An 18200-nucleotide genomic window follows, 5' to 3' on the forward strand; every position below is an offset into this window, starting at 1 on the left:
CGGGGTGTGAGTGTGTGTGAGTGTGTGGGAATCAGAGTGTGTGGGGGTGTGTGTGAGTGTGTGGGGTGTGTGTGGGTGTGTGTGTGTGTGGGGGTGTGAGTGTATGGGGGTGTGTGTGCATGGGGGTGTGAGTGTCTGGGGATCAGAGTGTGTGGGGGTGTAAGTGTGTGAGGGTGTGAGTGTGTGGGGGTGTGAGTGTATGGGGATCAAAGTGTGTGGGGATGTGAGTTTGTGGGGGTGTGAGTGTGTGGTGGTGTGAGTGTGTGGTGGTGTGAGTGTATGGGGATCAGAGTGTGTGGGGTTGTGTGTGTGGGGGTGTGAGTGTGTGGGGATGTGTGTGTGTGGGGATCAGAGTGTGTGGGTGTGTGTGTGTACACCCACCTCCTCCATTATTGGCCCTGGGATTCTCCTACAACATTTTACTTCTCTTAGATATGGGTTTGGGAGAGAGGAGGGGGAAAATGAAGGATTTATTCACAATGCTTCAACTATCATGGCATTGCCCCGATGGGAGACTAGTCTCCTCCTGCCCACCATCTCTGTGTGTGTTTGAGGCTGTCTGCGTTGCACACACTGGTAGCTCAGATATAGGGATGATGGCCGGCTTTAAGAGTTGGAAATGTTTCATTCCTGGGCACCAGTGTTCCTCGCTTCAGACAGTGGCAGGGGCGAAGACGAGCTCAAACTGTGGGGGGATTTCACTCAGCTGTTTGGGCAGCTTTATACAAACAACAGCAATCATCCTTCAGAATGAACAATTCTAGATTATTTACATCAGAGGAACAGACCTAACCTGCCTGTGCTGGTGTTAATGTGGCACACAAACCTCCTCTGTCTCTGTGAAGCCCCATCAGCTTTTCCTTCTATTCCTTTCCCTGGGGTGGGTTAGCTCAGTTGGCTGGATGGTTGCTCTACACTACAAAACAATTACCAGCACCCTAGGTTCAATTCTCACACCCACTGAAGTTACCACAAAGGGCTTGCCCCCACCCCCACCTGAGGCATGGTGCCCCTCGCTTTAAAACAGCACCAGCTGTCTGTCTCTTTAACAACAGAGCAGCCTGATAGTCCAGTAGTTTTATGGTGACTGTATTATTACTTTTATTCCATTCTCCCTCCTGGGGTATGCGGTAGCTCAGTGGTTAGCACTGCTGCCTCACAGCACCAGCATCTGGGTTCCTTTCGACCCTCAGGCAACTGTCTGAGTAGAGTTCTCCCCATGTCTGCGTGGGTTTCCTCCGGGTGCTCTAGTTTCCTCCCACAGTCCAAAGATGTGCAGGATAGGGTGGATTGGCCACTCTAAGTTGCCCCCATAGTGTTCAGGAATGTGCAGGGTAGGTGGGTTAGCCGTGGGAAATGTAAGGGGATGAGTCTGGGTGGGATGGTCTATGGAGGGCCAGCATGGAGCCAATGGGGCTGAATGGCCTACTTCCACACTGTAAGAATTCTATGTTTGTCCAGTTTTCCGTTTAAAAGTGGTAATGAGTCAGATTTTCAATTTCTGAATGATAGCAGTGAGATCAAGTCTATTGATAGCCAGGACAGTGATAACTAGAGCAGAGGTATCTCAGGGTGCTAGTTGTCTGTCGGGGCTGGTGGTGGGTGGGGGGCAGGGTGTGGGAGGTATGTGGGAGTGTTACAGCTTGAGGTATTTTGCCCCTCCCCTCTCCCCAACAGGCAGACAGGTCACTTTGTGTGACCCAGTCTAATTCTGATGGTTGGCATCTGTTGCAGCTGAAGACTAGTTCATTAATCCCAGCTCTTTCTGCAGGATGTCATCGAGACTCTCCAAGCTGAAGAGAGGAAAGCGAAGGATGAGGTGGGTCCTAATCGTGATTGCTTTGCAGAGGAATGTTAGATCTGAGTGGGACCAAGGAGAGAAATCATGCTGCTTTCCTGACTCCTTAACTCCACTACCCCCCTGAAATTTAACCCACCGTCCTTCGGAACAGGGATCAAAAAATTTGTACAATCCCTTGGGGCTTAGATTTTCAAGGTGGGGAGGAGGCCACTTTTGATTCTTCAGGGCTACCTTTTCATTTTCTCCAACCAGCTTATTCAGTGAGACAGTTACATAATAACCACGCCTGCATTTAGTTGTTATTGGAACTCAGAACAAGAAGAATTCCTCAATAATTAGCAGCCTTCCATTAAACACACGATTAAGGCATTTTTTATAGAATCCCTACAGCATGGAAGCAGGCCATTCGGCCCATCCATACTGACCCTCCATAGAGCATCCCACCCAGAACCCACCCCCACCTCTGTAACTTATTTCTTGGCATTTAAATTGGTACAGAAGGGCTGTCTTGAGGCACATTGGTAGTGTCCCTACCATTGAACTGGGAGGACCCAGTTTCAAGTCCCGCCTGCTCCAGAAGTGTGTAATAAACAGGTTGATCGGAAAAATAGGTTAAATTGGTACAGACAGCAGGCATAAGTTAGTAACAAAAGTTTTGTTTACAAGAAATCCATTACCCCCGTGATGCCCAGTTTTCCTAGCTCGTATTTACCACCTCTGTTGACAGGTATATAAACTTTTCACAGTCTTTTTCAACTTCTCTCTCCTCATACCTCCACCTTTTAGCCTCCCTCCCACTTTGTTGAGGTTGGTTGGCTCGCCGAGCTGGTTCATTGTTGTTCCACAGACGTTTCATTACGCTGCTGGGTAACATCATCAGTGCGGCCTCTGATGAAGCACCGTTGTGTTTTCCCGCCTGTTATTTAAACTCTGGTGTCCGTTGAACTAGATTACCTCACTTCCGGTTTTCCTTCGCAGTGGAGTGTATATGGGGTCTAACTCTATGTGTTTGTTGATGGCTTTCTCTACTCTAAAATCCCTCCCACTTACCCTGCCCTTCCCAGCCTGCATAGCCAGTCTCCAGTCCTGCAATCTCTGAGGGGTGGTGATGGCCTGGACTATTAATCCAGAGATCCAAATAATGTTCTGGGTTCAAATCCTACCAGATGGCAGAATGGGAATTCAACTTTTTTTTTAGAAAAGAAATCTGGGATTAAGAATCTAAAGGACGACCATGAAAGTGTAGGTTGATGATCAGGGCAAAGTAAAAAAAACCCCACCTGGCTGACTAATGCCCCTTTTCAAGAAGGAAATGTGCCAGCCTTACCTGGTCAGGGATACACGTGCCTCCAGACCCAATGCGATGTGCTTAATCTTAACTGCCCTCTGGGCAGTAAATACTGGGCCTGGCCAGCGGGTTCCACATCCCATGATTGAATTTTAAACAAAAAAGACTCCTGCCAGTGGAATACCTCCACAGAGGCTGGTATCCCGTTACCAAGTCTCCCTTTATTTATATGAGGAAAGGCCTTGACACTGACCCAGCTCCCTCAAGAGCCAGTTCTCAGAGTGAACAGAACCCCTGACCCTCCTGTTTATGTCTGCCAGCCAGGGCTCCCTGATTGGACCAGGTTAACAGCCCCAATTGGGGAACTCCTGTTCAATGAGGTCCACGCAGCCATCACTACACCTAGTTCCAGTCTCCCTTCTCCTGCAGCCTCCCCTCCTCCTTTTTCAGCCTCTCTCTCTCTCTTCCTTCTGCAGGGTCACACAGGACACCTTGAAACCAGATTCCTGGGTTGGCAGAACGAGGCAGCAGCCCTGCCCATGAGACGTCCCAGAAGTGAAGGGGGTCACAGGGGGCGTTCTTTCACTGTGGAGAGGCTCCAGTAACCTTGATCCTCCGAATGGAACCTCCCGTTAGGCAGGAGCTGATTGTTTGGGGCAAGGTACCTCCTTAATCAGTCAGCACTAGCCATATTGGAGATGGGGTAGATGACCATGAGGCTGCTTTGCCAGGAGATGGCATTAAAAACATACTAAATGGAAGTTGCAAGCAGAGCAGTGCCTGCTCCTAATTGGGCCTTGAATCCAATCAATAATTCCTCACACGCACAGTGAGAAATTCAATAGCCCACCCGTTGGCCTGTAGGATCTCGTAGTAGTTGGCTGGAGACTGTGATTGGTAAAGGTAGGCCTGCCAGGCCCAAAGGATTAACCTGGAGTCTCCAGGGGCCTGCTGCAGGCTTAAAACCCAAGAGAAAATCATAGGGTTCCTTCTTTTCAAAAAAAAAGTTCACTTTTCGCTTTCCTTTTGCTTACAAAACACAGTTGGTGCAGGCCAAGCAAAAGCTGTTTTCAGTAATTAACCCACCAGGAAAAGCCTTGCCGATTGACCTAGGAGCAGTGGTCGTCATGACGATGTGTGAGTTGACTACACAGAGACGGAAATGTGTGTGAGGCACAATGCACCCTGAGACAGGACGTCATTGACGACAAACTGCAGGAATATTTCCGAATAGAGTTGGCCACCTGCTGGCTGAGGCCTTGAGGCACATGGTGGTGGGAGGGCTGCCATCTTGTGATGGAATCCGCCACTTGTCCCTGACTTGATCAAATCTTCTCCTGTTCCAGACAATGAAGATCAAGGAGGATCCTGAAGTAAAGGTAAAAGCTATTCCAGCTTGATGTGGTGGCAGATGTTATAGACGTTGCAGCTTTTGCTTACTGATCGCTTTCTTCATATGTGAGTGGGTGGTCTGCTAAAGGTGACGGAAACTCAAGTCCAAAGGCAGTTTGTGGGGTGCAATCAGTTAGCTCCCAGTGAGGTGGGGGATTGCAAGTTCACAGCAGTGCAGCTACAGAAGGTGTTCAGCCTGAGTGTCTTCAGTGTGTTCAACTATCTACACGCACACACACACACGGACACACACAGACACACACACGGACACACAGGCCCACACACACACACACACACACACGGACACATGGGCATACACACACACACATGGACACACAGGCACACACACACGGACACACACACACACACACAGGCACACATGGACACATGGACACACAGGCACACACACACACACGGACACACAGGCATACACACACACACGGACACACAGACACAGGCACACACACAGGCACACACGTACACACACACAGGCACACACATGCACACACACACACAAACACACACATGCGCACACACACACAGGCATACACACACACACACGGACATGGACACACAGATACCGACACACACACACACACACACATAGACACTGACACACACAGACACGCACACACAGACGCACAGACACAAACACAAACGCATATACACAAACAGATATATGCACATATACATACACAGAGACACAGACACCTACACACACACACGCACGCACGAACAGATATATACACATAAAAACATGCAGACACTGCTACACGCGTGCACGCACACACACATACACACAAACTGACACATACACACTGACACACACACACAGACACTGATACACACACACATACACACTGATTTCTCACACTCACACACCTCACTCACTCACACCGATTCACGCACACACATTTATATACACATATATTCACATGCATACACACACAAACCAGTCCAAAAGAGACAGAGTGGGCTGATTCCTGGAATGAAAGTGTTGACTTACCAAGGTTAACACTTGATAAAGTTTAGGTCTTTATTCAGGGGAGCTTAGAAGAATGATGGGTAAAACTGTTGAAACATTCAGGGGCTCCCTGATTTATGAACTTTGGATTTAAGAACACATGTGTTTATGAATGCGATCTAATATGGGGGGTGGGGGGGCCGGTGGGGGTTGGTCATTTTAAAGAGCCAACATCTGAGAGTTTCCTGAACTGATGAACGGCTGCTTTATTATTGTCCTCTATTGTGTTCTGACTTGCATACAAATTAACCTGTGTTGTGTGTGTGTGTATGTTGTGTGTGTGTATGTGTGTGTGTGTTGTGTGTGTGTGTTGTGTGTGAGTGTGTGTTGTGTGTGTCCATGTGTGTGTGTGTGTATGTGTGTGTGTTGTGTGTGTGTGTGTTTGTGTGTGTGCGCACGTGTGTTGTGTGTGTGTCTGTGTGTGTGTGTGTTGTGTGTGAGTGTGTGTTGTGTGTGTGTTGTGTGTGTGTGTGTGTGTGTGTGTGTGGTGTGTTGTGTGTGTGTGTGTTGTGTGTGTGTTGTGTGTGTGTGTGTGTTGTGTGTGTGTGGTGTGTTGGGCGGGTGGGGAGTGGTGGTGTTGGTGGAGCAGAATCCTGCACTGGGCGGTAGAATTACAGAATAAGGCGACAGTCGGTTCAAATTCTACTGCATAGGAATTCCTTCCCTCAGAGAGGGTAGTGAATTTTTGGAATTATGTCCCTCAGAGATTTGTGGTGGGTAGATCATTGAAAGTATTTAACAAGGAGGTCAATAGGTGAGGGCTGTAAGGAACTAGCACAAAGGAGAAGTTGAAGCCTGGGGTAGATCAGCCGTAGTCTTGTTGAATGATAGCACAAGCTTGAGGTGTGAATGGCCTACTGTTGCTGCTAGTCCTCTGCGAGTCGATACATTTTGCCTTGAGCTTGCTGACCTCCCAGTGGTTACAGAAATAGGAGACCATTTCCTGCTCACTGGAGGTGAGGAATCTTCACAGAGTGCTATTACCAGTCTCAGGATGTGGGCATCCCTGGTTGCATCAGCATTTACTTCCTATCTCGAACTTGAGCAATTGGTTTGTAAACGGAAAATGTCATCACATATATTTCTTGCGGCACCTGGGAACAGCGGGATTTTAACCCTGTGCTGAGTTTTCCAACGGAAAAGCAGAAATTGCTGTAGAAACTCAACAGGTCTGGCAGAGTGTTTGGGGTGAAATCACAGTTAATATTTCGTGTCCAATGATGCTTCCTCAGAACTAGCTGGGCACCAGACTCAAAGCATTATCTCTCCTCTTCTCTCCACAGATGCTGCCAGACCTGTTGAATTTCTCCAGCAATTTCTGTTCTGTTTTGTTTCACATCTCCAGTGTGGATAGTTCTTTGTTTGATATTGGCAGAGTTCCCAAAGCTGAGCCCACACTGATGAAAACCAGAAAGTGTGCCGGAGAAACTCAGCACGTTTGGCAGCACCTATAGAGAGAGAGAGAGAAAATGAAGTGAACATTTTGAGCCTGGTCTGACCCTTCTCTGAATGGATGGGTTTCTCTGAGCACTGTCTATTTATATTTGCGATCACCAGCATCTGCTGCAGCTTGCTTTCCATTTTCTGCACAGACACAGCCTGGTTTCCCAGACAATTGAAGCGAAATTAGAGACAAGGGAGAGAGTCACCAGTTGGAGAACTTTTCATCCTTGCCCCCTCGTCTCCCGTTGGCATTTGCTGTGTTTGGCAACTGGTTTCGCTGACCTCAATCAGCACACAGAGATTAAATCAATGAATAGTTAACATGGTGGGACATCGATAGCACAAATAAAGTAAATGAAATCCCCTGCACACGGCCAGAGTTTCCAGTCCCAATCTTGACCGTTAGGTCACTCAGCTTTCTCTGGGCCACAGGCTCTTATCTGGGCACCTGGAGGGCAAAACTTGCAGGGAGATTGGTGAGGTGATGGGATGTCACGGTGAGGTTGTGCAAGACATTGCTGAGGCCTCTTCTGGAGTACTGTGTCCAATTCCGGTCACGATGTTATCGGAAGGATATTATGAATCTGGAGAGGGTTCTGAAGAGATTTACCAGGACGTTGCCAGGAACGGAGGGTTTGAGTTATAAGTTGAGGCTGGATAGGCTGGGAATTTTTTTACTGGAGCATAGGAGGTTGAGAGGTGACCTTACAGAGGTTTATAAAATCATGAGAGACATAGATCAGGTGAATGGCAGGTGTCTTTTCCTTAGGGAGGGGGATTTCAAGACCACGTTTTTAGGTGAGAAGAGAAAGATTTAAAAAAAGATACGGGGAGCAATCTGTTTACACAGGGCGTGGTTTGTGTGTGGAATGAACTTCCTGAGGAAGTGGTGGATGTGGGTACAATTTCAACATTTAAAAGACATTTGGATAAGTACGCGAACAGTAAAGTTTTGGAGGGGTATGGGCCAAGCGCAGGCAGGTGGGACTAGTTTAGTTTGGGAACATGGTCAGCATGGACTGGCTGGGCCGAAGGGCCTGTTTCTGCGCTGTATGACTCTATGACTAGTAATCCAGAGGCTGAAACTATTGCTGTGGTCATACAGGTTCAAATCTCATCACGACAACTGGTGATCTATTCAACCGAGTTAATAAAATTGAAGACTAGGCAGCTGCTACATTAACCGTAGGTAAGAGTTGTTTTGAGAAGGAAAGCCCCATCCGAGGGCGGTTTGTCTGTCCTCCTGCCTGGCCTGTGTGACTCCAACTCCACGAGCAGAAGTAGGCCATTCAGCCCATCGTGCCTGCTCTGCTGTTCAAAGCGATCACGGCTGACCTGATAAGCCTCAACTCCACTTTCCTGCCTTTTCCCCAGAGCCCTTGCTGATTAAAAATCTCTCTCTCTCCCCCTCAGCCTGGGTTGCCTAGCGAGCCACTCGGTCAAAGGACAACAAAATGCTGGTCATGCCTATGTTCTGACAAGGAATAAATAAATAATATTACTCGACCAATCCCACACCTGATGGCAGTATGGGCTTAGGTTCCACAGCCAATTCCTTTTTACTGGCATCCCTTCATGAGATGTGGTGGGGGGCGAGGTGGATCAATGGCTGGGCCAGCATTTATTGCCCACCCAGAACTGCCCCTGCACTGAGTGGGTTGTTTGGCCATTTCAGAGGGAAGTTATGAATCAACTGCATTGGGTCTGGAGTCACGTGGTAGGCCAGACCGGGCAAGGATGGCAGATTTCCCGCACTTGAAGGGCATTAGTGAACCAGAAGGTGTTCTCATGACAATCGATGGTAGCTTTGACCGAGGTCAGGTCTGTAATTAGGGATTTATTCATTGAATTTAAATTCCACGAGCTGCCAGAGTGGGAATGCCCCCATGGGCCACTGATCCCCTGGACAGCAAAAGGGTGAAACAAATTAGAAACATCGGGGTGGGGGCGTGGGAGGGGGCGCGACAGGAGAATGGGACTTTTTAAGAAGTGACTTTTCCTTTCTCCTCCTCTTTCCCTCATCCTTACCCCCAGAAACTAGTGTCACAGTTGACACAGGCGAACCTGAAACTGTTTGATCAGACCAATGCCAAGCAGATACCATGGGTGGAGAAACAGTTTGCATGCAGGCTGTGCGATCATTACTGGTGGAGGAGAGTACCTGATAGGAAACAGGTAAGGGACTGCCCGGTTTCCTGCTTCCTGTCTCCGCGGGGGCATGTGTGAGGGATCTGGAGATAGGCTGTATCCCGACTGGGCTCTAAGGACACAAGGCCCATGGGCAGACTCTGGTGGTCTCAGGTTTGACCTTTGACCCCAGCCAGCAATAGCGATCAAGTCACTCTGATTTGAAGGAGTTGGGAAAGTTGAAATGATCTGGCTTTCCTGATGAACCTCCAGCGAGCCGATTACTGCCCAGCTCTCTGCGAGTTGTTTGCACTGTATCGGTCAGTGACCCCAAACCTCAGGACCAGGAGCTCTGGGTTCAAGTCCCACCTCAGGACATGGGTGCCCACAGAAGATGCATCATTCTACAGGCAAGCATATCGATGGGTGATCTGTAAATCTGTAAATCACACAGACACACACACACAGACACACACACACACAGACACACAGACACACGCACACACACACAGACACGCACACACACAGAGACACACACACAGACACACACACACACAGACACACACACACAGACACACATACACACACACACAGACACACACACACACAGACACACACAGACACACACACAGACACACGCGCACACACAGACACAGACACACACACATACAGACACACAAACACAGACACACACACATACAGATACAGACACACACATATACAGACACACAGACACACACACATACAGACACACACACACGCAGACACATACACACAGACACACACGCACGCAGACACACAAACACGCACAGAGACACATGCGTATATTAAGACACGTACACATATAGACACACATAGAAATGCAGACGCACACACACGGACACACACAACACACACCACACACACATTAGATGCACACACAGATACACACACTCACACATAGACACTTAGAGACACGCACAGAGAGACACACAAGCACACAGAGACATACACAGACAGACAGACACACACATAGACACATGCACACATACACACATAGATACACACACACATAGATATACACACACACACACACACACACACACACATCATTCTGATACACAGACAGAGACACACTCATCACTCAGACACACAGACACAGATACGCATGTCCAGGTCTCCATGTGGGGCCATCAGTCTGGACTGTGATAAACCCCCCAGCCCCCAGTCAGTGCAATTGAACGCAGAGTGTTCAAAGGGGGAAGGGGGAAATGTGATGATGGATGGGGAGGGCGGATTGGGAGGTTTTGTGAACATTCAGTTAAACAGTGAACAGTGTTGCTCAGACCCAGTTCTTGAAGGCCATCTCCTCTTGGCAGTGAACTCTGATGTTGGGTGAAGTTAGTGAAAGCGACTGGAGGAACTGGGCAGTAACTCATGGGGCAGGGCAGTAATGTGGGGTCAGGGAGTGGTGGGAGAGAGAATGGGGGAAGGAGCCACAGTAAAGGGCAGGGATCAGTGTGGCTGGATTTTCATGTATGTGGCACTAAACGAAAGGTGCAGAGAAATTAATCCACACAAAGAATTGTGAACCTTTGGAATTCTGTAGCCTAGAGGGTATTCCCTCATTGAATAGAGGAATGGCTGGATCAGACAGATCCTTAGTCTCTGACGAAATGAAGGCTTATGGAGTGTGGCGTAGGGTGAGGGGCAGGTAGGGTAGGATTGGTGAGTTGAGTTGCAACCCAAGACCGGCCATTATCTTATTGGACGGCAAAGCAGCCTTGATGGGAAGAATGGACAACTCCTGCACCTATTTCTCGGAATATCCATCCTTGGGACATCACTGGGGCAGAGTGAGAAATGGGGAGGGAGCTTCGAGTCTGGAGATTCCCTGATAGCGGGATGGATACAGCCATTGTGACCCTCTGACATGGGAATCTCTTTGTCTGCCTGCAGGTCTCGAGGTGTCGGAAGTGTAAGGTGAAGTACAGTCCAGTGCCGCATGACAAAATGTGGGGCTATGCTGAATTTCACTGCCAACGCTGCGGCAACACCTTTGGGTAAGGAGGGTGCTGGGGGGTATCAGCCATCAGCCCTGCAATCTGTTAGGAAAGGTGACTTAGTTAGAGACATCCTTTGCACCATCACTGAAAGGTACAGAGCCCCTTCATTGATAACGCATGGAGATGGTGGCACTACGGTAGTATTGCTGGACTAGTACTTCAATCCAATAGATTCGAGACACAGGTTCGAATCTCACGAGGGTAGCTGGTGGAATTCAATTTCAATTCACAAAATCTGCAAATGTCAGTGAAACTATTGTTGGAAAAATCCCATCTTGTTCACCAAGGTGAATGGGAAAGAAATCTGCCATCCTTACCTGGTCTGACCTACAGTGGTGTGACTGTACCTTAACTATCTTGTGCAGTGGCCCAGTGAGGCCCTCAGTTCAGGGACAGTTTGGGATGGGTGACAAATATGGGCCTTGCCAGTGACACTCACATCCCGCGAGAGAACCTCACCACCCTGGACAAAGCATCCTGCTTGATTTGTATCCAATCTAATTCTTTCTCTTCGCCACCGACACTCAGTAGAAACAGTATGTGCCATCCATGAGATGCATTGCAATGAGACACCAAAGATCCTTAGACAGCACCTTTCATGCTGAGACCACTTCCATCTAGAAGGACAAGGACAGCAGATACATGGGAACACCACCCCCTGCAAGTTCCCCTCCAAGCCACGCGCTATCCTGACTTGGAAATATATCACTGTTCCTTCAGTGTCGCTGGGTCAAAATTGTGAAACTCCCTCCCTAAAGGCACCCCCTGAAATAACTCCACCAAGTGGTATCCCATCACCAGGTCACTGTTTACTCACACGTGACACTAACCCAGCTCCCTCAGAGCCAGCTCTCAGAGTAAACAGAACCTCAGGCCCTGCTGTTTATGTCTGTCAGCCAGGGCTCCCTGATTGGACCAGATTAACAGCCCCAATTAGGGAACTCATATTCTATGAGGTCCCGCCTGACTGACCTCGTTACACTCACTACATCCCCAAAAGGTTCGGGAAAGCCATTTCCCATCACCTTCTCCAGGGGCAATTAGGGACGGCCGATAAATGCTGACCCAGCCAGTGATGCCCACATCCCGTGAGTGAGTATAGAAAGGTTACACATCACTGACGGGCAGTGAGCGACAGGACCTCTTTCTCTTGACCGCCGTGTACTCTCTCCTTTAGGGGCTTCGGACAGATGGGACTGCCAGTTCCGTGCTACGTTTGCCACAGCTGCGTGACTCCCGTGCGTATCCTTCCACCAAAGAAGGGGGTTGGCCCTCGCACCCAAAGACCCCACAGCTGTTTCGCTGAGGACTGCTACCAGCGCAAAGGTCAGCTCCCACAGCCACCTCCCCCCCACCCAACTCCCCCCAATCCCGCCCTCACAAAGCGGTTACGTCAATCTGTTCTTGTTTTTTGTTGCCCGTTATGCTTGGCGGTGTCCTCTCCTTGTCCTCTCTGCCTGGTGCGTAGTCTTCTGACCAGAGGCCTGTTCTTCCGGGGCTCCCAACCCTGTCTCCATACCTCACGTCAGTGTGGAATTCTCTGCCACAGAAAGCGGCTGAGGCCAAAATGTTTTGAGTGTTTTCAAGCAGGAGGTAGATTTAGTTCTTGGGGCACAGGGGAAACAGAGGGTATGGGGGAGCACGTGGGAACAGGGAACTGAGTTGGATGATTAGTCACAATGCTGTTGAATGGTGGAGCAGGCTCGAAAGGGCCGAATGGCCTGCTCCTGCTCCCGATGTTCCTGTGAGGGAACTTTGAGGTCAGGGTCTATAGGATGTTCACCTGGAATGAGGGTAAGGTAGGCACGCTCTATCCCATTCCCGTTCTCGAACAACAGGGGGTGGGTGCGTTCGCTGAATGCTCTTCAGGATGACAACCCATTCCCTGATTTCCCAGCCGACTTGCTAGAGCCAGTTAGCGGGGAGGCGATGGCCTAGTGGTATTATTGCTGGGCTATTAATTCAGGAAGCTCAGCTAACTGTCTGGGGACTGGAGTTCAAATCCCGCCACGGCAGATGGTGGAATTTTGATATTCAGATAAATATCTGGAATTAAGAGTCTAATGACGACCATGTCAATTATCAGGGGGAAAACCCATCTGGTTCACTAATGTCCTTAGGAAAAAGGAAATCTGCCATCCTTATCTGGTCTGGTCTGGTCTACATGTGACTCCAGACTCACAGCAAGATGGTTGACTCTGGGCGTGTAGGGACGAGCAGTAAATGTTGGCCAGCCTGTTACACCCTCATCCTTGTGAGTGAATGAAAGGAAGTGGTCACACGCTGCCCTTTTTCACAGCCTGTAGTCAAATATCACACGTGGACAGGTCAGTCCTCTTGGCAGGTCTCCATTGATAGGACCCAGCCCCATCAACGGCCGCAGAGGCTGGAATTGGCTAAACCCAGGGCAGCAGTTCTCTACAGGCTGGTCGGTATGTTCCTGCACCCCCAGGTCCTAGGGCAGAGATTCGCCTGGGGAGGAGGTGGGTGATGGGTATCATCGGGCAGGCTGGGAGGTTGATGTTAGGCCTCGAGTATGTATTTCACCAGTCGGGTTTGAGGGGTTCATCTGCAAGGGTCAGAGCTTGGGGGTGAGGTGGGGTGGGGCAAGAGTCATGGAGCTCCACAGCAGAGCAAAAGGCCCTTTGGCCCATCGAGAGCTCACTATTCCGATGCCATTTGCCAGCACTTGGCCTATAGCCTGGAATGGCATGGCGAGGGCAAGTTGGAATACTTTAGAGACTGGGAGGAGGGCTGTGGTTTTTCACCCGGGAGAGTCTGACATTGAGTGGGAGGGAGTCACATGGGAGGCAGAGATCGAAGGAAGGGAGTCACATGGGAGGCAGAGATTGTTGGGAAGGGAGTCACATGGGAGGCAGAGGTTGAAGGAAGGAAGTTATGTGAGAGTGAGGTGGGGGTTGTAGGGGCAGAAGGAGTCACCTATGAGAGATAGAGATGACCACAGCTATTCCGACAATCGGAACCCCAGGAAATAATACCAGGCCCCTCCCCTCCAGTCTTCTCTGTCTGAATTCTATGGACCAACACTATGTCAAGGGTTCGGGCAGCTGTTTGCCACAGTCTCCTGCCTTGCCCAGAAAGCCTGGCACAACTTGCCAGCTCCGTGAGGACTCTGCCTTTCTCTGTGCAAGCCTGACCGCACTGCTCTCCCCTCTCGGCCGACCCTGGTCCACTGGGCGAGGCAGGCCTTTGGGGCCTGGGACTGTTACCCCGCCCCTCCCTCATCCTGACAACACCCGCCATGATGATGGTACATCTCAACTCTGAGGCTACCATGTGGGAGGGAGATGGTAAACCAAAGCTCTGAGGGCCATCATGGGTGAAAGGTCGCAGGGCTCCAAGTGGGGAGAGGGGTGTGGATTGGGATCTCCCTGGTGTCCCAGCCAATAACGATCCCTCGGTCAAGGTGACTAACTGGTCACGATCGACGCAATGATTGTGGGAGCTTGCTGTACTCAAATTGGCCATCATGTTTCCTGTGTTAAAGCTGTGACCATACGCCATGGGGGCGCGGAATGCTTTGGGTGATATTAAAGTCACAAAAGGCGCTATGTAGACGAAAGTGTTCTATGAGGTACTCAAAGAACGACTTGTCTTTTCTGTCCCGCAACCGACCCTGTCCCTCCCACCCCCCAATCCCGCACGTCAGAACCTCACATCCCCGGGATGCACTGTGTTCACCCACGCAGCAGGCAACAGAAGGGGCTCCCAAAAGTGCTGTACCCCAGCCCAGAGCACCACAGCACAGGGTCAACTATCGCCACCTGCCTGAGCCAGGGGAGCCTGATGGAGTGTCACGTGGATGACATCATTGAGGAGGACATCAAGGAGGAGGAGGAAGAGGAGGACACGACCGAGGAAGATGAGGACTCGACAGAACACTCCGTCAATGGAAACAGCGCCAATGGAGACTGAGGTGATCCTTGTCTGCCCCCAGCTCCGTCTCGCACCAGGTCGCAACCACTCATTGTCCCCAAGTGCATGGTCCTAGAGTAATGTCCATTTCGGATGACCCACCACATCGCCCCACACACACACACCTCCGCCATCCTCTGGGTTATGGCGAGCTTTGTGGTTGGCATTTGGATGGATTTCCTACACCTTGGAAGGCATTAATCTCTCCTTTCTCACATCCCTCTTGTTGGACTGTACTCGTCCTGAATGTAAGAAAGCACGTCATTCGAGTTTCTGATCTGCGACAAAGAAAGGCAGGTTCAGTTATGTTTTCTGGCTCAGCGGGAGTTGTCTCGAGCTGATCAACAATGGGCGGCATCGCTGTCCTGAGGTCTTTCTTCTACTCCCCAAATGCATTTGATTTGTCCTTGTGTGTTGGCGTGCGTGTGGCTGCCGTAAAAGCTAAAGTCAAGGTTGTCGTTTTGAATAGCTGACCGACCTTCGATGACTGCTCAAGGCTGCAGCAGGATGAGTGAGGCCTGGTGTGTTTGATGCCCCCTGGCTCTGTATCTGAGTGGGCTTGCTCCTCTGTGTCCTGAATCCTCAAAACATTTACTTTAATTCCCGCTCGGAGACGAGTGAAGGAGCAGCTATTGAACATTGCATTTGTACAGCGCAGAACAAAGCCATTTTTGCCCACTATTGTCTGTGCTGGCTCTCGGAAAAAACTATAGCCAATTTGCTCCTTTCCCCAGAGCCCTTTCTTTTTAAAAGAAAACAAAGAACTGCAGATGCAAGAAACAAAAACAAAAATTAGCTGGAGAAGCTCAGCAGGCCTGGCAGCATCCGTGCAGAGAGAAAAGTAATTAATTTTTGAGTCCAGAACATGTGCTTGACACTGCTGTTTCTGCGATAGACTTACACATTCTCTCAGACTTGCTTCAGAAACCAATTTCTTCTTTGTGCTCTCACTGAGCCCATATACTCTATTGTCTCCTATCTCACACCGTGTCCTCCTCAATCATTGCTCCCACACCTGTATAGGAACCTGCTTCAAACTAATTCACCACACTCTCAAAGTTTTTGTTTTCTGACATGCACACAAAAGTACCTTGGCATGTTTTACCAGCGTTTAAGATTGCTATATCAATGCAAGTCATTGTTGTTGAATTGATTTCTTCTAATCCCTCGCTTTGACCTTTGGATGGAACTTTTTTCCCATTTTGTTTTTAGTTCTGAATCTCTGTCTGAGTGAACAATGCTCTATCCTCAGATTGCCTGAGTGCCATTCTCCCATGCCCTGTGCCCATTATGTTTTGGATCCAGGGATGTGAGCTGACCTATCCCCTTCCTAACTCCCTACCTACACTCACCTTTCCTGGCCCCATCCCCGCCTCTTCGACCTGTTTGTTTCCTCTCCTCTATCCATCTTCTATCCGCCTCCCACTCTCTCCCTATTTATTTCAAAACCCCCTTCCCCTCCCCCTTTTCTGATGAAGGGTCTAGGCCCGAAACGTCAGCCTCTCTGCTCCTATGATGCTGCTTGGCCTGCTGTGTTCATCCAGCCCTGCACCTTGTTGTCTCGGATTCTCCAGCATCTGCAGTTCCTACTATCTCTGATTCGACTCTAGAACGCCCTTTTTGTAATCTCTGCTCCCCTTCCTGTGAACAAACGCTGTGTGGTCCCGCTGCAGTCTAATGCTGTGTGAAGGACTGGGAATCCCACCCAGGCATCATGCTGAAAATGAGAAATATAATCGTTGTATTGAGCCTATGGTGAGGGCAAAGTGTGGAATTGTTTAGCTTTTTATTTACCCCAGAGGAAAAGACAGCACTTTTTAAAAAAAAAATTCACATTGAAGCTTGAGTGCTTCATTCACATGAAATCTGGAGCTCGCTGAACAGTGAGTTGTCGCTCTGCCGTAGGATACCACATTCCTGAGAGCTGGATTTCAGGGAGATGCTGGTGAAGAGAAATCCAGGCGGATTTGATTTAGTTTTGTCTCAGTTCAGGAGTGATGAGCCAGCGCATCTTTCTGACACCGGGGTGGGAGTGCAGCCACGTCAGCCACAGGAAGATAGGAGCTTGAGTATCAGGCTGTTCGGCCCCTTCGAAACTACTCAGCCATTAGTGAGGTCACGGCTGACCCACTGCAGTGATCCCCCCAGAGCCCATCCCTGTAATCGTGGCTCCCTTATCAACACCTCCTGCTCCTGAGTTAAGGCGTCCTGAGTGCAGGTCCCACTCCAAAGACTTGAATGCAGAGCCAGTACTGAAAGAGTGCAGCTCTGCCGAAGAAGTCATCTTTCAGATGAAACTCTATGCCGTGGTCCTTTTGGCTGTTTCAAGAGGATGCAAATGCTCCCAGTCATTATCAGAGGAAGATTGGTGTTGAGGTTCAATTTCGTTTGCTATGTCACTGTCCGAACTGCACAGTCGTATTATTGATTACAGAAGCACACGACCTGTTCCTCACAACTTGTTCAACTTGCAGATACAGAGAGCTCTCATGGTGCAGTGGGTAGTGTCCCTCCTTCTGAACCAGAAGCTCCGGGTTTGAGTGCCACCCCAGGACGTAGTGGCAAAGGAAGATGCATTCGTAATTCAGTCCAACCCGTTGTTTATCGACCTGCAGACGTTTCCAACATGTGCCAACGGCAGGCAGTTAAGCTCAGGAAGGGTTCCTGGTCAGCTATCTGATGGAATGAATGTTGGAGCCTCCGCCATCAGAATGCATAGCTCGAGGAGATCATGTTAAAAAGTGCACGTTGCTCTCAGTGAGCTGTATCCTATAACCATCGCGCATAGTGTGGCAACATCGCTCCCTGGTGGCTGCAGTGAGAGACTGCAATTGCTGACCCTTCAGGTTTTCCTTCTCCCAGCTACAGAGACAACGCAGTGTGGAGCTGGAGGAACACAGCAGGTCAGGCAGCATCAGAGGAGCAGGAAAGTTGGCGTTTCAGGTCGGGACCCAAGTTGGGAGGGGGTTCGGGAGCTGGGAAATAAATAAAGAGGGGAGAGGTGGGGCTGGGGAAGGTAGGTGGGAAGGTGATACATAGGCATCAGGTAGGCAGTGGTGGGGATTGGTCAGTGAGGTGAGAGGGGCGGATAGGTGGGAGAGAAGATGGACAGGTTGTGTCAGGTCAAGGAGGCGGGGATGTGAG

General features: G+C 49.7%; 1 protein-coding gene across 1 annotated transcript in view; it reads left to right on the forward strand.

The window, feature by feature from the left end:
* LOC109935587 (shiftless antiviral inhibitor of ribosomal frameshifting protein homolog) overlaps positions 1-17974 on the forward strand; it is a 23717-nt gene extending 5743 nt beyond the window's left edge. Inside the window, 6 exon segments of the mRNA XM_048618113.1 lie at positions 1735-1819; positions 4436-4468; positions 8983-9123; positions 11014-11117; positions 12298-12446; positions 14791-17974. Coding sequence (XP_048474070.1) covers positions 1735-1819; positions 4436-4468; positions 8983-9123; positions 11014-11117; positions 12298-12446; positions 14791-15056 — 778 coding nt within the window. The 3' untranslated portion in view covers positions 15057-17974.
* The last annotated feature ends 226 nt before the right edge of the window (positions 17975-18200 follow it).

Source organism: Rhincodon typus, chromosome 38 (genome assembly GCF_021869965.1).
Source record: "Rhincodon typus isolate 14 chromosome 38, sRhiTyp1.1, whole genome shotgun sequence".
Classification (NCBI taxonomy): domain Eukaryota; kingdom Metazoa; phylum Chordata; class Chondrichthyes; order Orectolobiformes; family Rhincodontidae; genus Rhincodon; species Rhincodon typus.